Source organism: Rattus norvegicus, chromosome 20 (genome assembly GCF_036323735.1).
Source record: "Rattus norvegicus strain BN/NHsdMcwi chromosome 20, GRCr8, whole genome shotgun sequence".
Classification (NCBI taxonomy): Eukaryota; Metazoa; Chordata; class Mammalia; order Rodentia; family Muridae; genus Rattus; species Rattus norvegicus.
This window is the reverse complement of record NC_086038.1, coordinates 10,922,152-10,947,826: the sequence shown is the minus strand read 5'-3', so window position 1 is coordinate 10,947,826 and position 25,675 is coordinate 10,922,152. Positions and strand designations below refer to the sequence as shown.

General features: G+C 51.3%; 4 protein-coding genes across 17 annotated transcripts in view; 2 read left to right on the top strand and 2 right to left on the bottom strand.

Moving 5' to 3' along the window:
• The first annotated feature begins 3,541 nt into the window (after positions 1 to 3,541).
• Positions 3,542 to 25,675, top strand: part of Tspear (thrombospondin-type laminin G domain and EAR repeats) — a 172,921-nt gene continuing 150,787 nt past the window's right edge. The window contains exon 1 of one of the 2 annotated variants that reach the window (XM_063279613.1): positions 3,542 to 4,402. In XM_063279613.1, coding sequence (XP_063135683.1) covers positions 4,318 to 4,402 — 85 coding nt within the window. In that variant the 5' untranslated portion in view covers positions 3,542 to 4,317. Of the gene's footprint in view, positions 4,403 to 5,806; positions 5,924 to 25,675 lie in introns of those variants that run through there. The other variant, XM_063279614.1, reaches the window with a different exon arrangement.
• Positions 7,706 to 8,623, bottom strand: Krtap10-9 (keratin associated protein 10-9). 6 transcript variants are annotated; one of them, XM_063279534.1, is made up of 3 exons: positions 8,480 to 8,623; positions 8,105 to 8,404; positions 7,706 to 8,014 (listed from the first exon to the last, which is right to left on the bottom strand). In XM_063279534.1, exons 1-3 carry the CDS (start codon positions 8,621 to 8,623, stop codon positions 7,706 to 7,708), a joined length of 753 nt encoding a protein of 250 aa, XP_063135604.1. The 6 variants fall into 6 exon arrangements, with proteins under 6 accessions (XP_063135604.1, XP_063135605.1, XP_063135603.1 ...); XM_063279535.1 differs by having other exon boundaries at positions 8,105 to 8,389; positions 8,492 to 8,608; XM_063279533.1 differs by having other exon boundaries at positions 8,183 to 8,623.
• Krtap10-1l1 (keratin associated protein 10-1 like 1) lies at positions 13,802 to 14,674 on the bottom strand. Of its 8 annotated transcripts, XM_063279619.1 has the most exons (3): positions 14,572 to 14,674; positions 14,201 to 14,475; positions 13,802 to 14,110 (listed from the first exon to the last, which is right to left on the bottom strand). In XM_063279619.1, the coding sequence occupies exons 1-3, from the start codon at positions 14,672 to 14,674 to the stop codon at positions 13,802 to 13,804; spliced, it is 687 nt and encodes a 228-aa protein (XP_063135689.1). The 8 variants fall into 8 exon arrangements, with proteins under 8 accessions (XP_063135689.1, XP_008771073.1, XP_038955112.1 ...); XM_008772851.3 differs by having other exon boundaries at positions 13,802 to 14,182; positions 14,279 to 14,674; XM_039099184.1 differs by having other exon boundaries at positions 14,279 to 14,674.
• Positions 20,254 to 20,648, top strand: Krtap12-1l1 (keratin associated protein 12-1 like 1). Its single transcript, NM_001402110.1, has one exon. The coding sequence runs from the start codon at positions 20,291 to 20,293 to the stop codon at positions 20,618 to 20,620; it is 330 nt and encodes a 109-aa protein (NP_001389039.1). The 5' UTR covers positions 20,254 to 20,290; the 3' UTR covers positions 20,621 to 20,648.

Sequence of the window (25,675 nt, the reverse complement as noted above, 5' to 3'; positions counted from 1 at the left end):
AGCCCGATTCCTGTAATACTTTGCTTACTATTTAATGTTGGTTTGGAAGTTTTAAATAGGGTTATTTTTAATTTTATTTTTATTTTGTGACAGTCTGGCTGCGCTGCGCTTAAACTCCTGGGTTCAAGTGATCCTCCTGCCTCGGTTTCCTAAGTATCTGTACTACTACAGGTGTGTGCTATTACACCCGGCTACAGGGACAACGGTTTTTAAAGTTTGTGTGAAGAAGTATATAGGTGAGAGCTGCCAACGCTTGTTTTTGTTTTCGAGACAGGGTCTTACTGTATTTCAGGCTAGCAGCTCATTCTGTAGTACACTAACTACTTTTTAATCCCCTTGAAACTGGGTCTTTAGCCGGTCTCGAACTTGGAAGTAAGCAAGGCTGCCTGGCTGGTGAGGCCCAGAGATCTAGCTGGTTACCTCTGCCTCCCCAGGGCTGGGATTACTATGCCTAGGCCATTATACCCAGCCTTTTCCTTCTGGGCTCTGGGATTGACTCCAGTCTTGTTTGTAAGGGAGGTGCTTTGCAGACTGAGCCAGTGTCCTTAGCTCCTGTGGGTACATCTCTAAAAAGGAGAACTAGTGCGTATATACTTTATCAAGCAGTGCCAACGTGATGCTGGCAGAAGAAACAGGCATCCTAGAACAGAGGGCGGGAGAGCCCATGGAATGATAACACAGCATAGGGTAGCGGTAACAGATGGGCCACACCTTGGGCAGTTGAAGACTGAGCTGAGCTGGCGTGCATGGCAGCTGTGAAGGTTGTGTCTCAGGACCCGTTACATCTTAGAGAAAATGATGGTGAATGGTGGAAAGACTGGGTTTGCATTATCTGAAGAGCCCAGATCTTTCTGACACAAGCAGACTGGGTCACAGGGACAGACTGCAGGGCATGGCCTGATTTCTGGGAGAGGGAGAAAGGCAGAGAGAAGGTGTGCGATCTAACCAATGTTCCTTCCCTTTCCTCCTTACTTCTCTCCCTCCCTCTCTTCTTTCTTTCTCTCCCTCCCCCTCTCTCTTTTTCTCTCTCCCCTTTTTCTTTTCTTTCTTCCCGACCAACAAGGTCACTAATAGCCCAGGCTAGCTTTAAACATGTTGTATAGTTAGCCTAGGAATACCCTGAACATCTGATCCTCCACCTCCTTGAGTCCCTGGATTTCAGGAGTGCTCCACTGCATCTGGTTTAGGGGATGCTGGGGATTGAACTTGGGAGCCAGGCGAATACTCAGCCAATTGAGCTACATCTTCACCTCTTGGAAGGTTTTCTTTTTCTACTGAACTGGGCTGGGCTGTCCTTGCCTGTGAGATCCATTAACAGGCAGGGAGCTCAGGCGTGGGTGAACTGTGTAAGGTTCAGGTCAATCACAGACATCTTTGGTATACAGCCCCCTCTTATGTTGCTCTTGGCCCACATCTGTGAATCTTTCCTGCATGGAAAAGCGATTTCTGTTGCAAAATCAACTTGAAAAAAAAAAAAAAACTGGGGAAGAGATATGAGCATTTTTCTCTCTTACCAGCATCTCCAGATGCACACGGAGGCTTGGGCTGTCCTGTCTCTGAGGGCTTGGAAGTCGACATGCCTGAGACCTGTTGTTTTATCCAGGTCACATATGTGGTCATGCCATTTCCAGATGTGGAGTTTCAGAGATTCCTATGGTGTTAAAGTCTCATAGTCAGGATCCCCACACTAAGGTAGCTGCTGTGGGGCTTTGCATGAGAGTTCCAGTAACTCTTGCCTGTTGCCCGAGACAGGGGTGTGTGACTGCCGTAAATGTAACAAGGAGGGAGTTTTCCCAAGGGAGCATAATTTTAATTCCTCAAATCAGGCTATTTCAAAAAACCAAAAAACTGACACTGTCTCATTTAATGAAAGGAGACGGAGGGCAGCTGGCTGCATGGAACTCTCCAGTCCTGCAACCCTGTGACCCTGCATGGGTGCCAGCTGCCCATCCTGCAGAAGTCACCTCTGTACCCCACCCAGGGCGTGCCTCTGGTGGTTACCACCACTACCTGCAGCTGGGCTGGGAGGGGCCCTGGTCCAGGACAAAGTGTTCCTCAGCTGGGAAAGAGACTGCATGGCATTGCCTCTCCCCTCAGACCAGGCTGCTCCCCTCCCCTTCCCCCCTCAGCTCTCCTCCCTCTTCTTCCTTTACACCAGGCTGGTCTCTCCCCTCAGACCAGGCTGCTCCCCTCCCCCTTCCCCCCTCAACTCCCCTCCTTCCTCCTTCACACCAGGCTGGTCCCCTCTCCCCTCAGACCAGGCTGCTCCCCTCCCCCTCCCCCCTCAGCTCCCCTCCCTCTCCTTCCTTCACACCAGGCTGGTCTCCTCTCCCCTCAGACCAGGCTGCTTCCCTCCCCCCTCAGACCATGCTGCTCCCCTCCTCCCTCCCCTTCCCCTCCCTCCTCAGACCAGGCTGCTTCCCTCACCCACCCTACCTCCTCCTTCAGACTAGGCTTCTCCCCTATACCCCCATCAGACCAGGCTGCTTCCCTTACCCACTCTACCTCCCACCTTCAGACCAGGCTGCTCCCCCCCTCCCTCCTCAGACCAGGCTGCCCCCCTCCCTCTCCCTCCTCAGACCAGGCTATTCCCCTCCCTCACCTTCCACTTTCAGACCCGGCGGCTCCTCTCCCTCACCTTCCCCCCTTAGACTAGGCTGCTCCCCTCCCCCACCTCCCCCTCTCAGACCAGGCTGCTGCTCCCCTGGGGGAACCAAACATCTTTGCTTTGATGGTTAGGGTCATGGTGAAGTGGGCTCCATTTAAACTCTCATAGCTGCTCTGATCTAGGAGGGTTGGAGCCCTGGAAACCCCACCACTGCTCCATATGCACCAGGAAGGAGCAGCACTGAGTCCAGTACTGAAGAAACTCACCCCAAGACCTCCCTTGGGCCTGGGTATTTCTTTATAGATACCCTGGTCACCGCAAGCCCACAAGCCTCATCACCCGGACATAAACTGGCAGAACAAGGTCTCCAGGGAGAAGGGAAGGCCAGAGTAAACGTCCCCTACGGAGACCCTCCAGCACTCTGCAGATCACCCTTCTTCCTCTTCCACCCCATGTTCTGCCTATCCTATGCTTTCTTGTCTCTCTGTCTCTCTAATCACAGGGTCTTGAGCTGCCAAATACCCAAAGTCAGACACTGCCAGGGCCCTGAGCTGGGCTCACTCCTACTTCTTTCTCTCTTCTCCATTCGTCTTCTCCAATCCTCTCTCCCTCTCTGTTTTGTGGTACCCATCCTCTTGCCAACCCTCTCCCATATCTCCCTCACAAAACGGTCTGCCATTTGCAAACACCCATTGTCAGGCTATGCCTGAGTTCTGAGCTGGGACATTTTTGGGGGAAAACCGAGTGTCTTAGGGGCTTGTGAAAGCGGGTTCTGCTGAGCCAGAAGCATCCCTCAGGGAACTGAGCATACAGGCAACGAATCCTCTGCAGGGCCACTCCAAACCCTTTCCTCTGGAACAGTTCTCTTTAAGGATGGCTCCCCCCACAGGGGAATTCCTGAAGCCAACAGTTGACAAACCCACACACCCTCTGAGGGCTGGGCACCAGATAAAAAGCCCTCTTTAAAGCCGGCCCTCCTGGGGACGGTGTGGGACCCGGCAGGGCTGGAGACTTGCCGCTGTCACGGCTGTCACCACCTCCTCTAAGACCGATCCTGATCTCAGCACAGAACAGAGAATCTAACCTGCAGGGCCTAAGGCGGACCCCTGCTGCATGTTGGAGCCTCTGGGGACACTCACCCCAGCTGAGAGCAGGGGCCTGTCTGGGACTCCCCAAGAGAGCAGGAGGTGGACCGGCAGAGCACCTGTCCCTTTCGCTAGCTGCAGGTCTGCCAAGGTCACCTGCACTGGGTCCCGCACTGTAGCACGCCACCGCCACCGCCGCCGCTCATCTGCGCTCAGGAAAAACTGGTTTTCTAAGTTTTTCTGGTTTGCTCTCAGTGCCCCGCTGAAGGATCTATTTCTGTCTCTCCTTCAGGAGGGTGAGCTTTGCCAATGACTAATCCCAGTCCTGAAGATTGATACCGTTGTCACCTGCACACGGGACCCAAGCCCAACAGGGAAGCCGAGAAAGAGCGAGATAAGCCCTTGCCCGCAGCTGGAGCTCCAGCGTGCCAGGGCCACCCGCCTTTTGCTACTGCAGAACAAGCTACAGACTGTCATTGTCACCGCTGCCCTCCTGCAGATACAAACATGAACTCATCACAGTGACCACCTGGGGTCCAGACTGCCCCTCGCAGGGAATTAGGACTAATTGCCTCTCTGCAGGCGTGTGGAGCCCCTGGATGGATCTTGGGACCCGATCCCCTCATGTCTGCCCTGCTGACGTTGTGCGTGGCGCTCTTGCTTCTGGGTACCCCCAGCCGCGGCACCCGGCCCTGGGAGCCCTGCACAGGTAAGGTGACCACATGGGGACCTGGGTAGGGCATCTTTTGTGGAGTTGGAGGGAAATGGGGTTCGACATACCACTTCCTGGCACCAGGTCACTGGTGTGTGGTAAGATGCTGGCTTCCTAGAGACCTGGGCAGTTATGGGGGACAGGGGGGATACAGTTAGAGGGGGGGCTGCACAGGCTGTCACAATAAAAGGTTTCTTTAAGCTGCTAGAGGTGGGAGGGGTTTCAGGTTTCAAAGAGCTAACAGCAGCCATCGAGGCTTCACAAGTACTTACCTGCTTGGCTGCCGGGGAAGGCCAAGCACCTGCTTCAGGAATGAAGTCCCCGGCCCTCCGGCTCCTGGCATAGAGAAGAGTTATCCAACCCTCACTTAGCAAAGCTCTGGGCCGCCACGGGCCTGGCTCTGTCCCCAGTTGAAGGAGAAACACAGGCCCAGCCCCAAACACACCCACAACCCACACCTGGGTTCAGCCTGGAGCTCCCCAAGATGGGCTGACTGCAGGCTTCCTTCTCTTCTCAGAGAGGCCCCTGGCAACACCAGTGACCATGACACGCTGTTCCCAGGGTTCCCAGCAAGAGACTCTAGTTATCAAGTCACAATTAATGGGATAAAGAAACTGGACCTCTTGGGGGATTGCAAATTGGTGGTGGGGATCCCAGGGACAAGAGGTGCTGGTGTGACAGGTGGCTGCGTTCTCCTGTGCGTGCATGGCTTCCACTGGGTTGCCAGGAAGTGTGAGACTTCTTCACGCACTGGTCTGATGGTCTCTGTGATGTGGAAGGGGGCGACCCTGCGATTGAGGTTTGGGACACTGACCCAGGTGAACAGTGCATGGACTTTATAACCTAACTACCTAGAAGTGACCTGCTGTAAGTTCCAGCAACCTCTCCACCATGGGCTGTGGGTGAGAAGGCCCTGGGACCTGATCCAGCCACCTGAGGGGATCTGAGGCAGAAGAGAAGCCCCACCCCACCTCCTGTGTTCTGCTCTGTGACAGCCGCATCTTCAGTGATGGCTTTGAATGTGGAGCTTCTAAGTCAGTTGTCACCCAACAAATCCCCTGGCTCTAAGTGATGGTGTCTGGGTGCCCCCCTTTCCCCTTTCAAATGCAGGGCCATCTCGAGTTGTGAGGTGAACATGTAAATGAGCCAGAAGGACCCTGTGCAGGCCTGGCTGGGAGCTGTGAGGACAGCCATGCTTCCGGGGGCTGGGATGAGTCACGAACATGTGCTTTCCTGTTTCATGAGCCTGGGGAACACAGCCAATCAGAATAGTGGTAATAAAGGTTATTTATAAAGCCCGCCCCCTCTCCCCTGAAGGTGCGTTCTGAATAGTTAAAAGATGACCTAGTTATGAACACGGCGAAGCAGGGAGGAAACATAAAAGTCAGGCTGATATTATGAAGTTGCTTGATAAGAGTCTTGGGAGGCCAGTGAGAGCTGGCCCAGTTTTAAGTCAGTCCCTCTGGTTCCACTCTGTGTTGAGCGCTCACCAGACCTGAACTTTGATGCAGGACACAGGTGAGCGCTCCATTCTGCCCACCCTGGTCTGGGCTGCAGATGAGAAACTGGAAGGTCTCTGGATCCACTTCTGTGGCCACTGGGACTGGTGGTCAATGTGTAAGGTCACAGCAGGCGGGAAGCTTGAGAAAAAGCAAGTTTCTGTGAGTATAAACACTCACACCTGTTGCAGTTGGTTTTAGAAGTGACCTGAGCGCCCCCTCCTTCCCCCCCTCTGCCCCACTTCGCCCTTGTCAAGTGCTTCCTGGTACTTAGCTTGCAAATGAGGTGACAAGATGGGGGTCTGGTAGAAAATATCTCCGTCACTATCCACATATCTGTCCCTGTGAGGTCTAGTAGTCTGTGTTCTGGGGACTTTCTGAGAAGGGCGCATGGCTACACTCTCCAGCAGGTAGCCAGCATCATGGAGGGAGCTCAGGGTCCCCCAGGTCACTGGTCTCAGATACTGTAGTGTATAGTCTGCGGTAGGGGTTCTGTCACAGAGAGGGGACATAGCAGATATAAGGTGGGTGAACTCCTGGGAGTGTTCTGGCTTCCAGTGGGAACTGACTTCTCTGCCCTCTCTTTAACAGGAGGGTCCCCAAGAGAGTGGGAGGGCAGGGGCAGGGTGCCACCTGTCTTAACAGCCTTAGAAGACAGGAAGGCTTGGTGTGTGGGCAGGAGGAGAGTTCCCAAAGGGTCCTCTCCCCACGGGGCATGGTCCAAGCCTGTTAAAGGTTAGAGAGCCCCAGGGTCTCCAAGGGTGTCAATCTTCTCAGCTTCCTAGGTTTTACAGCCTGCTTGCTCTCACCTCGGTTGTCTCCTGCTTGGGCAGAATAGGGCTCGGAAGGAGCTCAGAGGACCCTGGTGTGAGGGTGGAGAGGGACAGCAGGCCAGAATGAGGTTGTGGCCCAGAGGGCATCTCATGCTTGGGCTCTGGAGATGTTGGGGACATCCAAATTGACCCAAGGAGGGAGAGAGAGTGGAGTAGGTTCAGACCCCAGACTCCAGAGGGTGGATTAAGATGTCCTCTCGCATCTTCTTTCTCCTTGAAACCCTCTCCCCATCTCCAGGCTGTGCTCTTTTTTTTTTTTTTCCTTTTTTCTTTTTTTCAGAGCTGGGGACTGAACCCAGGGCCTTGCGCTTGCTAGGCAAGTGCTCTACCACTGAGCTAAATCCCCAACCCCCAGGCTGTGTTCTTGATGAGGTCGCAGACCTACAGGTTGGGACATTCGAGCAAGGCAGTACAGAGGCCTATTCAGGAGGCACTGTGGTGCTTTGTATGTGTCAAACCCCTGCTGGCCCTCCTGTCCCCCAACCAGAGATGGTGAGACTTGAGGAGGTGGGGCTTTCTTGCCAGGGACTAATCCAGCTGTCAGCCACCAGCCAGTGGGGAAGCTGCAGGTGGGAGTTAGGGGGGTGGGCACCAGCTGTGGGGTGTGACATCATAGAGCTGTCATGTTATGGCTGGTGCCAGAGGTGAGACACTCCCAAGTTCTGGGGCTCACCCGGAGCTGCCAGGGCATCCCTAACCCTTGCACGAGGCAGAAAGAAGAAGAAGCTCAAAGGCCAGGAGGAGAGGTTTATTAATGGCAAGGCCAGATGTGCACTGGGGAAAACAGAGGTGTACTGGGAAGGTGGGAGCTACCGGGCATTTGAGGGTAGGGTGGGCACCAGCTGTTGCGGCGTGACATCGGGGACCTGTCATGTTATGCTGGTGCCAAAGAGGATACGACCCTGACAGGTCACTGAGAGGCAAGGAAGGAGCTGAGCTCTGGAACCCTAGCCAGATGGATAGGCCCATCAGCAGGTGGACTTCTGTCCAGAGCAGGCCTGTCTGGAGCAGGCAGGGCGGCACAGCAGGGACACACAGGAGGCTGGGCGACAGCAGCTGGGCTGGCAGGAGGAGGCACAGCAGGAGGAGGTAGGCACACAGCAGGCAGGTCTGCACACAGGGCGGCACAGCAGGGACAGGCTGGAGCAGGGCTTGCAGCACACAGGCTTGCAGCACACAGGAGCACAGCAGGAGGGCTGGCAGCAGGAGGAGGAGGAGGCAGAGCAGATGGGTGTGCAGCACACAGGCCTGCAGCAGACAGGCACACAGCAGGAGGGCTGGCAGCAGGAGGACTGGCAGCTAGACTGCTGGCAGCAGGAGCCAGAGCAGATGGGTGTGCAGCACACAGGCTTGCAGCAAAGGGTCACACCACAGGGCTGCTGGCAGGGGGAGGAGGTGCAGCAAGAGGGCTCACAGCTAGACTGCTGGCAGCATGAGGAGGAAGCACCACAGCAGACTGGCACACAGCAGACAGGCTTGCAGCAAAGGGTCACACCACAGGGCTGCTGGCAGGGGGAGCAGGTAGAGCAAGCTGACTGGCAGCTAGACTGCTGGCAGCATGAGGGTGTGCAGCAGGAAGATTGGCAGCAGGGGCTGGACACACAGCTCACTGGGGTGCAGAGGAGGCAAGGGGTTGGGGTACAGCAGCTGGGAGCACAGCAGCTGGCCTGGCAACAGCTGGGGACACAGCAGCTGGGGGCACAGCAAGGAACACAGCAGCTAGGCTGGCAGCAGCTGGGGGCACAGCCGCAGGGCTCACAGCAGCTCTCTGGGCTGTCATCCACCTGCCAGGAGGAGTCAGTACAAGAGTCACAGGAACCGGGAAGGCAGACCCGGCTGTTGTAGCTCAGGTCACTGGAGCAAATGGACATTGTAGAGTTGGCCATGGTGGGTAGGTCTGGTAGGAGCTGTGAGTGTGTGAGTCTGTGTGAGTCTGTGTGAGTGTGTGTGTGTGTGAGCCGCTGGCCCTCGACTTTTATACTGTGCACACAGTGTGTTGTTGGCATAGGTGGCCCTACACAGCGGCTCTTTCCTTGTTAGTGTTTGGCGCTGGTTCCTGGAGAGTGCAGGAAGATGCTACTCTGCTTGTAAATGTCCTGTGTGTTGTGTTGAGCCAGGGACCTTGGCTAGCTCTACTGATGGGGAGGGGGGACCCTGGTGGGAGACAGTGCTGGCCAGGAGTGGGTCTGGGCTCCCTTGGCAGGAGAGTTGGGTCTGTGCTTCTGGGATGTCCAAACATTTTCCAGTGCTCTCTGTTGGGTGCATCTGCCCCTTTCTCCTTGTTTGCCATCAAGCCCTTGAAGAAGGTGGGGCTGATTCCAGTGACCATGCTGGGCTCTCTTTCACCTTGGCCTGGTTGGGGATACTCATGATAGGGTCTCTGCCCCCTCCCATCCCCGCTACCCCTGCTTTGGGTGGTGAAGGGCTGGGGCAGGCATGCCCCTTCTGATACTGACTACTGTTAGCATGCTGGCTCAGGTTTGAGGGAGCTGTGGCCACGTTGAAGTTTGACACATTCCAAGGTTGAGGCCGGAGGTCAGTGTGCCAGGCTGCCTTTGAACTTGTGGAGCCCGCACCTCATCTCATCCTTGAGGATTCGTCGTAACCACTGCATGGTCCCTCAGTGTTGGCCTCAGAGAGCTCTGTCCAAGGGCACCCGTGAGGAGCTCTAGGTGGGGCCCACCTTCAGGTGTGCATGAGGAGGTGTCTTTGTGTGAGTTGTGGGCCTGCCAGAGTTCCGTCATTAGACACATGTGTATAGGATCCCTTCCTCATGACTGCTGTATTTTCAATATGAAATGATCCTCCAAAGAGGCGTGGGTCTGAGCAGATGGTGCTGGTGAAGGGTGTCTGCTGTGGGGCCCAAGGTGACCACCGAAGGGTATGTAGGTTCTCATCTGTCTCTCTTTTTTTTTTTCCATCTTGGTCCTCCCCCTTCCTGGCCACCATGAGGGGAGAAGCCACCGCCTGCTTCTCACCTCAGGCCCAAAACAGAGCTGGCCAGGGATGGAAACGATGTCTCGGAGATCTTGGGGCCAGTTCAGCCACCAGCCTCCATTCTAGAGACCCCCAGTTGAGTAAAGCTAATTCTCTATAGGAGGATAGAGAAGCACTTCAGGACAAGCCGGAGTGAAGTTAAGTGTTTATGGATCATTTAGACATTTGGGCACTGGGAGTGCTGGCCTGAGAAGGTCTCCTCAGGTGTCTACATAATGGCCGTATATATAATCCTGTAGCTTTCTTTGTGTGTCCGTGTGTGTGTGTGTGTGTGTGTGTGTGTGTGTGTGTGTGTACATGCCTCTCTTCAAACCCCAGTCCCGAAACTTCCTATCACTTTTCCTGTCGTGTACAGGGTTTAAAGACGGTTCAAAGCACAACACTTAAGCAAATGTTAAAACTGAAGTAAAAGGCACAAGGTGGTTTATTTTTTCTTCTTTTCCGTTTGTTAATGCCATTTTGGAGTGGTTTTTGAGGCACACTGCTTAGATTTAGGGACAGACAGGCAAGCTAACATAGTGAAACGAGAGGTCACAAGTATCCTGACCCTTAGTAAACACAGCTCGTTTCTTGTTTATAACATCCGTGTCTCACCGGCCTGTAGAGAAACACACATTATCTTTCTAGGTAATTAGGATTTATTAGTTGTTTTGAAGTTGTATGCGTGATGTGCGCACGCGTGTTTGTGTGTGTGTATGTGTTCGTTTGTGTGTGTTGTGTATGTGTGTATGTTATGTTTGTGTATATATGTTTATGTGCATGTGCGACTGTGTATGTGTGTATATGTGCATATGGTTAATGTGGGTGTTTATGTTCATGTATATGCATGTGTGTGTATGTGTATGTTTATATTTGTGTCTGTGTGTGCATGTGTGTGAGCATGTGTGCACATGTGTATCTGTGTGTGCATGTTTATACATGTGCACATGTGTGTCTGTGTGTGCATATGTGTGTTTATGTTCATGTGTGTGCACATGTGTGCTTATATGTATGTTTATATGTGTATATGTGTGCATGTATGTTCATGTGTGTGCACATGTGTGCTTGTGTGTATGTGTTTATGTTCATGTGTGTTTGCATGTGTGTGTGTGTGTGTGTGTGTGTGTGTGTGTGTTTACCAGAGGACAACCTCTGCTATCATTACCAGGGTCTCTCACCAGCGTGGAGCTTGCTAAGTAGGCAAGGCTGGCTGGTCAGCGAGCTCCAGGGGTTCTTCAGTTTCTTACTCTCCTGTGCCTGGATTTTTTTATGTGGGTCCTGGGAACTCAGGTCTTCATGCTCACAAGGGAAGCACTTGGCCCATAAGCGCTCTTCCCAAGTGATTCTGAAGGTTCTTGAAGGAAGGAGAAATAGACCTCTGGTCTGGGTGAGGACTTCTTTCCCATGTCAGGCCCCCAAGTTCCTGTCTTTCTGTCTGAGGTCCCCTGACCCCCAAGTTGCTTCCCCAGTCTTCATCTCAGCAATGGAGTCCAACTAAATCAATGACCTGCAGTCTTATGTGTTTGTGTATGGCTGGGGGTTGATAGGGTGACTGTATCCTACTGTGACAGCTCTCACAGTTTTCTCAGACTGACTGACCAGAGAGGAGGAGAGGGGAAAGTCACACTCAGAGGTGAGGTCTACATTGGATTAGTGAACTCCTCCCTGGGTCAGTGAGCTGGTACACACCTGGCACACATGCGTGTGTGTGCACATGCACACACACACAGACACACAGACACACAGACACACAGACACACAGACACACAGACACACACACACACACACACACACACACACACACACCCCTTACGGAATGGGTCCACAGGGTTAAAGAGACTTCGGTCAACCTTGAGGAGTTCAAACCGTCCCAGAAGGCAGCAGTAGAGCAGCTGAGGTGGTTAGATAGGAAGTTGACAACCTGGAGAGGACTGCTGGGAGCATTCTGTGGTAAAACAAACAAACAAACAAACAAACAAAAAAAACCCAAAGGTAAGATACAGGGACAGGGGTAGGCGGATAGATGGATGGATGGACAGACAACAATTTGGATGGGTCACATAGCAGTGGAACTGAGGAGCTGAAGCCTTAGGGACAGTTGGGCTTTCTCCTGTCAGTCCCTTGACACACATGGAATGATTAAAGGATAGGCAGGTGGGTAATTACTAGGTGTCCTCTCCCTGGGGTGAGCTGAGGGCAGTGAACCCTTCCTCGGTCTGGAGTGGCTCTCAGGACGGGTTTTTCTGATGTGGTTTTAACAGGCCCATGTGCATCCTCCAACAAGCCCACAGAGAACGGTTGTACTTTTTTGTCTGTGGTGGTTTGAATAGGAATGGCCCCCATGGACTGACGTGCTTGAATAGGCTTGGCCCACAGGGAGTGATGCTGTTAGGAGGCGTGGCCTTGTTGGAGGAAGTGTGTCACTCCCGGGGTGGCCTTTGAGGTCTCCTATGCACTAGCTATGTCCAGTGTGGTACACAGTCTCCTTCTGCTGCCTTAGGACCAAGATGTAGAACTCTCAGTTCCTCCAGCACCCTGTCTGCCTGCTGTCCTGCTTCCTGCCACGATGATAACGGACTGAACCTCTGAAACCATAAGCCAGTCCCAGTGAAATGTCTGCTTTTTAAGAGTTGCCATGGTCATGGTGTCTCTTCACAGCAATGGATCCCTAAGACACAGGAGTAAGTCATCAGTCTGTGACAGGTGTTGTTGATGCACACAACAAGATGCAGAGTTCTCTTGTCTTGGAGTTGGCACTCACTTCATGGCCATATGCTGCCGGGGAAGTGCAGGGGACCCTGGGAAAGGTCCAGCCTGTGCACCTTGGCTGTACCGCCTGGAGTCAGTCTGACCACCGTAGTTCCAACTGCATCTCCTATTCTGACCGTGGGGAGGGAAGGTAGGACACCTGGCTTGGCCTCCAGGCCCACAGTTGGAGGTGAGCGTGGCTTAGCCCTGCACAGGAGCTTGAAGAGAGGGAGAGTGGAGCATTGACAGGCCACAGCGACCTGGATGAGGGCTGTGCATGAAGTGCAAGAGAGGGAGCAGGACAGGCAGGCGGGTGCATGTGCCCCAGGGGTCTCCTGCCATGACTTTCCCAAGCCAACTGACAGGAGAGTGAGTTTGATGGTGAGTAAGTAGTTGTGGGGAAGATGGAGGGTGTGTGTGTGGGGGGGGGGGGCAGCCATGGCAACTCAAAGAGCAATGGAGGGGAGGCAGCTGCTGGGCCTAAAGGAGCTCATGGGGAGAAAGCAATTCAGCTCAGCTTATGTTGAAAGCCTGGGGGCTGTTTGTAGTCTGAGCCCAAGAGGTAGCTAGTCTTCTGGAGTATGGTAAGATTGGAGGGCCTGTGCTGGCTCCTTGGGCTCTGACTCCTAGCATGGGGCAGGCCGCCTGCTTTCCCTGCTCTCTTTTCTGAGGAACCAGGTTCTTTTTTTTTTTTTTTTTTTTTGGAGCCGAGGACCGAACCCAGGGCCTTGCACTTGCTAGGCAAGTGCTCTACCACTGAGCTAAATCCTCAACCCCAGGAACCAGGTTCTTAGCAGCTGCACTCAATGGTTCTTCCAGGGAATCCAGCAGGTACCAGACCTTCAGCATCAGACACAGGGTCACCCACCCTGACAGTCTGCTGTTTGTCTTTGCCAGTGGCTCCTGAGAAAGAGGCCAGCCTGGTGGGGCGGGCAGGGGTTGCCTGTGATTGGGACTCTCTATCACAGGTGTGGTAGCCCAGGACAAGCCGGGGAGGCCCAGGATGCAATGCTTCCTGGCCTTCCATCAGGACCTGATGCTGGTTCCACTAGAGTTCAGAGAGGAAGACTGAGACATGGCTGAGGTCAAAGCATTTATTTTTAAAGTTCTGAGGAGGCTTCCAGCTAGAGGGTACCTGGCAGTTTCCCACCCAAGTGACACCAGGGATGTAGAGTAGGGCTCTCAGGCTTATGACCAGGACTTCTACCAGATTTGGTAATGGCAGAGAACAAGACAGGATCCTCTGTCGTTTGATGGAAGACTCAAGCTAAGGCAATGCTGGCATCTGGGGCAGCTCAGGGACTAGGGGAGAGGTGAGGAGTTCTGTCCCTGGAGATCCATCAGCAGGTGGACTTCTGTCCTGAGCAGGCCTGTCTGGAGCAGGCAGGGCGGCACAGCAGGGACACACAGGAGGCTGGGCGACAGCAGCTGGGCTGGCAGGAGGAGGCACAGCAGGAGGAGGTGGGCACACAGCAGGCAGGTCTGCACACAGGGCGGCACAGCAGGGACAGGCTGGAGCAGGGCTTGCAGCACACAGGCTTGCAGCACACAGGAGCACAGCAGGAGGGCTGGCAGCAGGAGGAGGAGGAGGCAGAGCAGATGGGTGTGCAGCACACAGGCCTGCAGCAGACAGGCACACAGCAGGAGGGCTGGCAGCAGGAGGACTGGCAGCTAGACTGCTGGCAGCAGGAGCCAGAGCAGATGGGTGTGCAGCACACAGGCTTGCAGCAAAGGGTCACACCACAGGGCTGCTGGCAGGAGGAGGAGGTGCAGCAAGAGGGCTCACAGCTAGACTGCTGGCAGCATGAGGAGGAAGCACCACAGCAGACTGGCACACAGCAGACAGGCTTGCAGCAAAGGGTCACACCACAGGGCTGCTGGCAGGGGGAGCAGGTGCAGCAAGCTGGCTGGCAGCTAGACTGCTGGCAGCATGAGGGTGTGCAGCAGGAAGACTGGCAGCAGGGGCTGGACACACAGCTCACTGGGGTGCAAAGGAGGCAAGGGGTTGGGGCAGAGCAGCTGGGGGCACAGCAGCTGGACTGGCAACAGCTGGGGGCACAGCAGCTGGGGGCACAGCAAGGAACACAGCAGCTAGGCTGGCAGCAGCTGGGGGCACAGCCGCAGGGCTCACAGCAGCTCTCTGGGCAGTCGTCCACCTGCCAGGAGGACTCAGTGCAAGCTTCAGAGCAAACAGACATGGTGGAGGCGGCCATGGCTGATTGGAGGGCAGAAGGTAAGATAAGAACAAGAGAGTGAGGGAGAGGGCGAGTGAGGGAGCTAGGTGCCTGGTGCCACTTATATATCTCTCAAGGGTGCGTGTGTTTGTGGTGTGCCAGTTACAGTTCCCTGTTGGTGTTGACATAGTTCTAAGATGCCTATCAATCAAGTGGGTGTGGCCTTTAGCTCCTCCCACCCAGAGAACTCTGCACAGCTATTGCTGATAGGTCTGGCAGGGCTGCCTAGCGCGGGGCAGGGGAGTGTCATTTCCTTTCCAGGAAGAGTTAGCCTTTCCTCGAGGCCCTCTGCTGTAGCTCCCTGCTTCAGTCCTTAATTGAGTCATCAGCATATTTTAACCTTACTTTATGTCCTGTTTATTTGGGGATGATGGTCAGAGAGCTGTGTTTGTTTTTTGTATCAACAGAGCCAGTAATAATAGTTCTTGTTTTGGTCCAGGAATTGTTCTAAGTGAGACTGTAGGTACTAAGTCAACTAACTAGACCCTGTGACCTCAGAAGGGAAATGATTTCATTATTCCCACATGGGGAAACTGAGGCACAAACAAAAGCTTACAACCAAGCCTGTGTTGGGCAGTTCAGGGCGTAGATACTCATGTCTTGTGTTCCTGTCATTCCCTTTGAGTGATGGGTGTCCTGGCTTACCGCCATTCCTCTGGAGGGGACTTAATTGTTTTTTTTGTTTTTTGTTTTTTTTTTGTTTTTTTTTTTTGGACCTGGGGACCGAACCCAGGGCCTTGTGCTTCCTAGGTAAGCGCTCTACCACTGAGCTAAATCCCCAGCCCCGGGGGACTTATTGTTTGACTGCCTTTCTAGTCTCTTTTATCTTGAGAGCAGACTATTAGTTCTGCCCATAGAATTCTGGGCAGATAGAGGGGAAAGGTCTGATAGAACTGTTTAGGGCAGGACAAAGGAGCTGTCACTTGCTCTCCCAGGACTGAGCACTATGGGGCTGGGCTGTGTAGCAGATGTGTCAGGCAGTGGCTCCAGGAATTTGCTCTGAAGAAATGTCCACTTCTACCTACATCAAGAGGACCCAGGTTGATGGACAAGCAGAGCTGGGAAGGAGGTTGTTGTGAAGGAATGTTGGGGCTTGTCTGTTTTCAGATGCAGGAGACTTTAAACTGGGCTGTGTTTAAGACATCTTAGAACCTTTTGGTTGTGACCTTGGGGCCTTGGATGATCAAGCGAGGATCTGTGGGAGAACTCGAAGAAGATCCAGCATTTTGACTTGAATCCGCAATGTTTCTCACATCCTCATCTGGGGGTACTGTGTTTTGGAAGGTCGTGGAACACGAAGCAGACTTAAGACTGTAAGAGCTCGAGGGTTCTAGGCTGTCTCTGATTGCAGTTGAATTCTGCTTCCATGATAAAGCAAACTGTGTCATAATCAGTCAGTCCTCTGACGGGGGCAACCAAGAATTAATGATAGGAAAGGCAGAAAGAAGATACAAGAGATGGATATGGGAGGGCTTCAGGTCAATACCACACCAGCCTCGAGTTTAATTTTCTAAGACTTTTTATACTACACAGCACAGTGGGAAGCAAAGCCGCAAGCTAACAGAAACAGTTGCTGAAATATGCACATAAGACATCTGTTCCCATCCCTATTCCTTCCACTAAGGTCAACAGAATTTTCAGTCCCTTAGGTCCTTGAGCCTCAAGTGCACCTCCTCTTATCATTCCATGCCTCAGCAAGCTGGGGAATCTGCCAAAGGACCCTGACCTGCCTTGATGCTTCCTGGCAGGCAGACTTTCTTTTCTTTCTGTCTATCTTCCCCTACCCAGAATATGGGTGTTTTGTCTGTCTGTCTGCCTGCCTGCCTGTCTGTCTGACTGACTGACTGTCTATCTGTCTGTCTATGTGCCAGTGTCTGACGTCAGTAGAGGCTGGAAAAGGCTGTCAGATCCCATGATATCAGAGTTGTACATAGTTGTGAGCTGCCATGAGGGTGCTAGGAGTTGAATCCATGTCCTTTGGAAGAGCAGCGAGCGTTTTTAACTGCTAAGCCATCTCTCCAGCCCCTTGCTGTTTTTTTTTTCTTTTTTTCCCCCACATCACAAGCCATTCCCATGCATGGCTAAGGGTGGGGTGACCTTGGCTGTTGGGACTCTTCTTTTCCAGGATGTGACATCTGTGTCCGTTAGAGCTAAGGGAAAACTGACTGGAATTCTAGGGATGAGGTAGAGGTCTGCCCACATTGGTCAGCTTCACTCTGGAGTAAGAGCAGAGGGAGGAGGAAGCCAGGATAGGGTGGAGGCTTTGCACCTTCTGCCTCAGTGCTAACTTTCCACGATTATCAGTGAGTGTGGGATGCCACATACTCAGCCTCTGGAGATTTGGTCACATGATAGCCTCCCTTGCAGCTATCCTATCCTTCCAGCTGAATTTGCTGACCAAGCCCCACCACCTGAGGTCCCACCCCTCCAGACTACCCTGGATCAGCTGATGGGCCACTGCTCTCATCCTTTCAAAAATTCTGACTAGCTCATACCCTGCCTCAGTGGGAGAAAGGTTTTGACTCCTCCACAATCATAATGCCTTCCTGGACTTTTGGCTCCCTCACAACTATCTGCTGTCAGGGAAGTCAGGACAGGGACTGAAGTACAGGCCACATAGGAATGTTATTTTCTGGCCTGCTCCTCATGGCTTGTTCAGCCTGCTTTCTTATAGGACCACCAGACCAGGGATGACCCCACCCATGGTGAGCTGGGCTCTCTCACATGAATTATCAGTTGAGAGAATGTATCCCAGGCTATCCCACAGGCTAGTCTGGTGGGAGTGTTTTCTCAGTTAAGAGTCCCTCTTCCCAAATAATTTTGGCTGTGTCAAGTCGACATAAAACTAGCCAACACAATTTTACATTTTAAAAAAGTATATTTAGGCTTGGAGGGATGGCTCAGTGGTTAAGAGCACTGACTGCTCTTCTAGAGGTCCTGAGTTCAATTCCCAGCAACCACATGGTGGCTCACAATCATCTGTAATGGAATCCAATGCCCTCTTCTGGTGTGTCTGAAGACAGGGACAGTGTACTCATATACATAAAATAAATAAATCTTAAAAAAAACTTTAAAAAGTATATTTATTTTTATTATTTAAGTGTCTATGTCTGAGCATAGGTACATGTGAGTACAGTACCCACAGAGACCAAAAAGAGGATGTTGGATTCCCTGGAACTAGAGTTACAGGTGATATAAGCTGCTCAGTGTGGGTTCTTGGATCCAAACTCTGGTCTGCTGCGAGAGCAACAAGCACTCTTAACCACGGAACCATCTCTCCAGCCCCAATTTAATGTGTTTGCAGTATGGTGTCTGTGTGTGTGGCATATGGTGTGTGTATGGAGTGTGTGTGTGTGTACACATGCATGTAGTGTGTGTGTATATGCATTTGGTGTGTATGTGTATGGTGTGTGTGCACATGCATGTGGGTGTGTATGTGTGTGTATATGGTGTATGTGTGTGCATGTGGTATATATGTGCATGTATGGGGTATGTGTGTGCATGTATGAGATGTATATGTATGTGTGTATGTGCATGTGGTGTTAGTGCTTGTGTGTTTATGGTGTATATGTGTGCATGTGCATGTAATGTATATGTATGTATGTGTGTGTATGGTGTGTGTATATGGCATGTGTATGGTGTGTGGCACGTGTGCATGTGGTATGTGATATGTGTGTGCATGTATATGGTGTGCATGCATGTGGTGTGTGGTATGTATGTGTGTGTATGTACGGTATGTGTGTCTATGGTATGTGTGTATGTGTTTGTGGTATGTGTGTGTTGGTGAGTGGACAACTTGTCACAACTTCTCCTCTCCACCTTGTCAGTTCTGATTGAAGTCAGGCCATCAGGGCTGGGTACATGTGCCTATATTACTTAGCCATTTCACCCACACTTAACCTCTCTCTCTCTCTCTCTCTCTCTCTCTCTCTCTCTCTCTCTCTCTCCCTCTCTCTTTCTCTCTCTGTCTGTCTCTGTCTCTCTGACTCTGTCTCTTTCTCTCCCTCCCTCCTTTCTTCCCTCCCTCCCCTCCACCCCCCTGTCTCTCCTCATTTCTGATGGAATGGTTTCTGTGGGTCTTTCGGGTCCACTGATGTTTCTTCATTCTTGCACCTGCTCTCAGGCTTGTCTCGTGTGCATTTAAATTTCAGGTATTGTATGTTTCAGTTTTAGAAGTCCCTTTTGTTGGATTCATGGCATTTCTCTCCTGGGAATCTCTACCTATTCACTCATGAACATAGTATTTTTCTTTGATCTTTAGACACATAATAGCGGCTTGTGGCCATCAACTGCCCATCTCTGTAATGAGATTATCCCAGATTCTTTTGTCCTGGTTGCTTTTACCTATGAAGGCGATTTGCATCACAGAGTCTTTTGTGCCTGGTTATTTTGATCATAGGCTTCAATTTATGAAAATTCATTGGGAGATTTTGGGTTCTATTATTTTCTTGTATCTATGGGTTTTTGATCAGGCAGATGGCCAACTGTTAAGCAATTATTTTGAGCTCGTGTAGGTCTGGCTGTGCACTCTGTGTGTATACACATGTGGAAAACCCATACAGCTTCCACTCAAGATCCCACCCATGCTCCTGGAATCCTCACGGGGGTTGAATTAGGTGTGCCTGGGGGTGTCTGTAGTGAGTCCTCCCCGCAGGCTCAAGCACAGTGGTCTTGGGTTTCCATTGGATGCTGGGGGAGACTATTCAGTCCTGTGGTGGTTTCTCTATTGTGGTCTGTCTTTGATCAGCCTCCTGGTTGGATTATAGTTTTTCGGGGAGATAGGCACCTGTTCCCCACTATCTTCTGCCAAGCTCTCTCTGAGGCATTTCCCACCCATATTCTGGATGCCCCTGCCCGCCCACCCTGAATCTCCTCTCAGCCACTGACCACAGTTCATTGGGAAGTTGAGTTGACAGAGAGCTGTGTGCCTTTGTCCAGCCCTGTCTGAGTGTGGACATCTCTTAGCCGTTTATCAGCCATGTAGTTAATGGAGGGCTCCTCAGCCATTGTCCATTCCATCAGGGTTTCAGGTTTGCTACACTATACATCTTCAGTTCTCTGTTCCCAAGGGTCTTGGTTTGTGCAGAAGAGGTTGTGGTTTGAATGGGTCTCTGAAGAACCCATCTTCTCAGCTTCAGTGGGAGCTCCTAGGCAGGGAGCTGACATTGTGACAGACATCTGGTCTACCTCCTTATTAGTACTAAGAGCTTAGAGGAATTGTCCAGAGTGTGGGAAAGGAATAATATCTGTGGTTGTGGAAGGACTGTCATCTTTCAGAGAGAATATCTGGACTCTTAGATTCCTGAGAATTCATGTAAGGAAATCCAGAATTCATGGGGGCATGGAATCCATGTAGCACCAGGAGAAGGTGGCTTGGGAGGCTAGATGTAGCAGCAGATACAGAGTCTCATTAGTCATGGAGTTGGGCAAACAAAACAGCATGAGCAACAGCAACACTAGCCTAGGAGAACAGAGAAGCAAACAGGGAAGACTAACTGCATTCTGGGTATTAGGAACACTGAGCTGGGTATAAAAGCCACTTCAGGAAGGAGCTCCAGACATTGTTACCTTCCCCTAGACCAGCCATCCTCCACCATGTGTCACACCAGCTGCTCTTCAGGGTGCCAGCCCTCCTGCTGTGTGTCCAGCCCCTGCCAGCCATCCTGTTATGTGTCCAGCCCCTGCCAGTCATCCTGCTGCAGGCCTGCTATATGCATTCCTGTGAGATACCAGGTAGCCTGCTGTGTGCCTGTGAGCTGCAGGCCCACTGTGTGCATGGCTCCCTCCTGCCAGTCTGTGTGTGTGCCCGTGAGCTGCCGGCCAGTCTGTGTGACCTCCTCCTGCCAGTCCTCCGGATGCTGCCAGCCCTCCTGCCCCACCCTCGTCTGCAGGCCTGTTGCCTGTAGCAACCCCTCCTGCTGCTGACCAGTGTCTCCAAACTAGCTGCTGCCAGTGCAAACAGGCCACATCCATCCCCTTCCTCTGTGGCAGTGTTTCTGCACTTGAAATCATTTTGGACCCACACCTAATTCTTCAGCCTGGAACTTGGGAGAAAACACAGCTGAATGATTCAAATGTCTCTTCCCCTTCCCTTCTCTAAGGATGTCCTGGCTCCAGGGTCCCTTCTCTTACTCCCTGTGCCAAATAAAGTAACTTCTCTGGTCAGCTGTGCATGTCTGTCCTGGTTCCTGTCTGTCTTTCCTGGTGGCTTTGGCATCAGGAAGCATAGAAGATCAGTGGTTTCTATGACGCAGACTCACCATGGATCCTTAGGAGGGAGCATGCTGGGAGGAGGGCGTGGCTTGATGAGTGGGTGTGTTTATGCCCCTGGCATCCCTGTGGCCCCTAGGATGGACTTGCTGTATCTCTTTGCAGTGTCTGCTTCTGCTTGCCTTTCCCTGTAGGGGGTGCTCATGCATAGTAAGTCCTAGAGTGTTTTATAAAAGGTTTTCTCTTTCCTCTCTGGATGCCTTGTGTCTCAAGTCACGGTGACTTACTTCCTATTTGGCAGCTTTGAAATGCTTGAATTTCAGTCACACAAACTGATGGGCTCCGGATTGCCTTCTCAGTACTAGGAAAATGTAGGCCTTTCTTATTGTCGATTAATTACAATATTATAGACACACATCTAGTCACTTGCCAGTAAAGCAGCTGGAAGAACACACACGCGTCCCACCAACTTCTTGGGGTGGCTCCTGCTGTAGCTAGGTGTGTGTTGTTCTGGATCTTTTCACGGCAAGGTGTGGGTCACTTCTGTTTCTATTTCAGGTCATTTTCAATGACTGGGTTAGTTTCTTTGTCCCTCTTGCTGGGACAAAATCCCAGTGAATGGAACCTGAAGGAAGGGCTTATTTTGGCTCACAGTTTGAGGGTACTGGATGGGACAGTCATGGTGGAAAGAAGATGAGGTTGTAGCTCACATTATGTGTGCAGTCAGGAAAGCAAACTAGTGATGCATGCTGGTACTCAGTTGACCTCCTTTTTGGTCCATCTGGAATCCTGGCCCATGGAACACTGCTCATGTTGACTATGTTTAGGGTGGGTCCTTACTCCTCAGTCAAACCTTTCTGGAAACACACTCATTAGTATGCCCAGATGCATATTTCCATGGTGATTTGAAATCCTGTTAACAGTGGAGATGGACCTTCAAAGCTGTGTCTAGCTTTGGGGACGGTTTTCCTCTGGGAAGTGTTGGTGACAGTCGGTCTCCGTCAACTGGCTCTATCTCCAATCTCTGCAGTCTCTTGTGACTGCTCCCTGTGAGGTTCCTGAGACAGATGTGAGGGTATCAACCTCTGCTGCATCCCATGACACCATCCTGAACCTGTCACTCCATAGAGTTTTCACTCTTGGCTGCCTTGAGCTCTAAACTTTTCCTTCATGCTCCGCAGGCTGGCCATGAGATATGAGTTGTAAAAGTTGTTTTGTCCCTTAGCTGTCAGGGTTGTCAAGGTTCCACTGTGCTGTTTGAATAAAACTAACTGCCCTGAACATGCGGCATATGTCATATACCTGTGGTATGTTTATACCTTGGTTACACACACACACACACACACACACACATACACACACACACACGTGTTCTCTCACCCTCATGCACATAAAGGAACACACGTGGAAAAAGCTCCCATACACATACATGTATATGCACTCACTCGTACTTACACATTCCCATATCTGTGTGTCTTAGCACACTCATATGAACACACACATGTACACACACATTCACACTTCTTCAGATGCGTGCCTGCTTCTGCAGATACATGGTCATGCTTTCTTCTGCACACATGCACACACACATTCATACTTCTTCACATGTGTGCACGCTTCTGCAGACACACAGCCATGCTTTCTTCTGCACACTCATGCACACACACACATTCACACTTCTTCACACGTGTGCATGCTTCTGCAGACACACGGCCATGCTTTCTTCTGCACACTCATGCACCTTCACTCAAACATGCACGTGTGTCATCCTGGTCTCTTATCTGAGAGTCTCCTATTTGTCTCTATGCTGCACGGAGACACAGGCAGAGGTCCTGCCAATCCTGCAGCATTAGCTTCTCTCATCCCTGTGACATAATAAAGAATGAAACTCTTAAAGAGACAGGATTTATCTTAGCTCATGTTCTCATTCTGGAACCTTTGATAGGTGGTATCTGGCCAATTTTCTATTGTCCCTGGAGTTGGTGGCTTCTCTTTAATGGCATTGATCTCTTTGACAGATATACCCTCTACAGTCATGGCTTTCTGACTGCCTCCCTAGCTGCATGCCTTTCCAACCGCTTATCTCTGCTTTTAGTTCTTGTTTCTCACTGTAAATCTGTCTAAAAGCCCCCAGCAATGACCAGGTCACTGCACGAACTCTCTGCTGCCTTGGATTTTCTCCCACATGGTTAATTTAGCTAATGTTCTAAACTCAGCCTCACATAGCATTTCTGGACACAGAAGAAATTCTCTTGCCGAATATCACATGGCTGGCCTCTGGTCCAGCACCAAACAGCATCCTGAAACCTGGTGAGCACGTCCTTCTGTGGAATTTCTGTTGGCATTCTACTCTTCCGAGTTCTCACCTGGGTGTCTCATTAGCAATTTGTATTATAGCTTTTGAGGGTCATAAAGCCTGTATGTCAAAACTCTCACGCGATGTATCCAAACTAGCCAGAGGTCTAAGAAAACACATAGTCAGGGTTAGTCACAACAATGTCCAGGCATCTCTGACCAATGTTCTGTATTATGTTTTTGCATGGCTATGCTGAATTACCCAGGAAAGCAGCTTAAAGGGATGAAGAAGGTTTTTAGCTTCCGGATTCAGAGACTTCAGTTCACTATGGGGGGAGCAGAGCAGTCACAATGAGCCACAAAAGAGAGATGAGAACACCTTTTCCCCCCCATCTTTATTAACTTGAGTATTTCTTATTTACATTACATTTAACTTAGTATTTCTTATGTTACTCCCTTTCCCGGTTTCCGGGCCAACATCCCCCTAACCCCTCCACCTCCCCTTCTCTATGGGTGTTCCCCTCCCCATCCTCCCCCCATTACCACCCTTCCCCTAACAATCACATTCACTGGGGTTTCAGTCTTGGCAGGACCAAGGGCTTCCCCTTCCACTGGTGCTCTTACTAGGCTATTCATTGCTACCTATGAGGTTGGAGCCCAGGGTCAGTCCATGTATAGTCTTTAGGTAGTGGCTTAGTCCGTGGAAGCTCTGGATGGTTGGCATTGTTGTTCATATGGGGTCTCGAGCCCCTTCAACCTCTTTCAGTCCTTTCTCTGATTCCTTCAACGGGGGTCCCGTTCTCAGTTCAGTGGTTTGCTGCTGGCATTTGCCTATGTATTTGCTGTATTCTGGCTGTGTCCCTCAGGAGAGATCTACATCCGGTTCCTGTCAGCCTGCACTTCTTTGCTTCATCCATCTTATCTAATTGGGTGGCTGTATATGTATGGGCCACATGTGGGGCAGGCTCTGAATGGGTGTTCCTTCTGCCTCTGTTCTAAACTTTGCCTCCCTATTCCCTCCCAAGGGTATTCTTGTTCCCCTTTTAAAGAAGGAGTGAAGCATTCGCAATTTGGTCATCCTTCTTGAGTTTCATGTGTTCTGTGCATCTAGGGTAATTTGAGCATTTGGGCTAATATTCACTTATCGATGAGTGCATACCATTTGTGTTTTTCTGTAATTGGGTTACCTCACTCAGGATGATATTTTCCAGTCCCATCCATTTGCCTACACAATGGCATATTACTCAGCTATCAATGAGAACACTTTTAATTGATTAGGTTTCTTCTTCTCTCTGTTAATCCTGGACCACTGGAGGGAGCCACTCCATTCAAATGGAGTCTAGACACTCAGTTAATCTTCCCTGGAAACATTCACAGACCTATTAAGAGATGTGCCTCCATCCCTTGGTGATTCTAAATCCATTCAAATTTATAGTGAACATGAAGATGAAACTTCTTATGGTCCCTTCATAGCACCAGCCCTCAGGTCTCTTCTTGCCTTGATCTGGCTGCTAGGGTCTCACTGAGGGGTCAGGACAGTCCCTAGGAGAAGGGTTTGGAACAAGAGATTGCAGAAAAAGGATGAGAGTCTTAACACTTTGATCACTAAGGGGGAGGTCTATTTTCTTCAAAGCTGTGAGACTAGACAAGGAGAATAGAAAATAGGAGTTTGGGTGATGCTTCAACAGCACCACGAGAGGTCTGGGGAGAGGAGACCCTTCCTAAGTCAGGGGAATCATGATGGAGTGTTGGCTAGAATGACAGATCTCATCCAGGCAAGGGTAGTGTTGAGGGTCTGCAGTGGAGAGATCAGCAGCCGGCAGGAGAGCCACAACCGATGGCCCAGCAGGAATGGGCACAGCAAGAGGGCTGAAAGCATTCTGGGGACTGGCAGCTTTCAGGGTCACCACAGGTCAGTTGGCAGGGGCAAACACAGGTTAGAGGGTCCTTTCCAACAGAACCACATGGGGGTCTGCAGGAGCAGCAAAAGCAGCAGCAAGCAATCCTCCCAGCTTAAGGAGGGCAGCAGGCAGTGATGGAGCAACACAGAGGCATAGGACAAGCAGGTGGCCCAAGGGACAGTGCATGCTCCTACTTTTAGCAGGAACTGGAGAAGGCTTGGGTGGAGAAGAGAACAGGCCGTTAGTGGCATATGGCCACATATGGACATGGAATCATAGATACACATGTATGTTTATACAGACATTTATACTCACAAACACAGGCACAAACTTTGAACCTCATGTACACACACACACACACACACACACACACACACACACACACACACTCACACTCATACTGAAAGAGAGGTATTTTCCATACCCTTGCTTCTGTTATCTGACTCCATCTATGGATCACGAGAAGACACTCCCTGTGTTCAGCCTCCAAATATCTGTAAACCCTTTCCTAACCCTATGAGAAGTGGGATCTTTGTGGGTGTGTTAGGATTGTAATCCTGCAGGGAGAACTTCT

Coding starts and splice junctions, on each gene's coding strand:
- Krtap10-9 (NM_001109595.1), bottom strand. CDS start 8,623: ATGGCCAACTCTACAATGTCCATTTGCTCCAGTGACCTGAGCTACAAC.
- Krtap10-1l1 (XM_063279615.1), bottom strand. CDS start 14,674: ATGGCCGCCTCCACCATGTCTGTTTGCTCTGAAGCTTGCACTGAGTCC. Junction 14,496..14,558: donor TGTGCCCCCAGCTGCTGCCA/GCCTAGCTGCTG, acceptor TTGCCAGTCCAG/CTGCTGTGCCCCCAGCTGCT.
- Krtap12-1l1 (NM_001402110.1), top strand. CDS start 20,291: ATGTGTCACACCAGCTGCTCTTCAGGGTGCCAGCCCTCCTGCTGTGTG.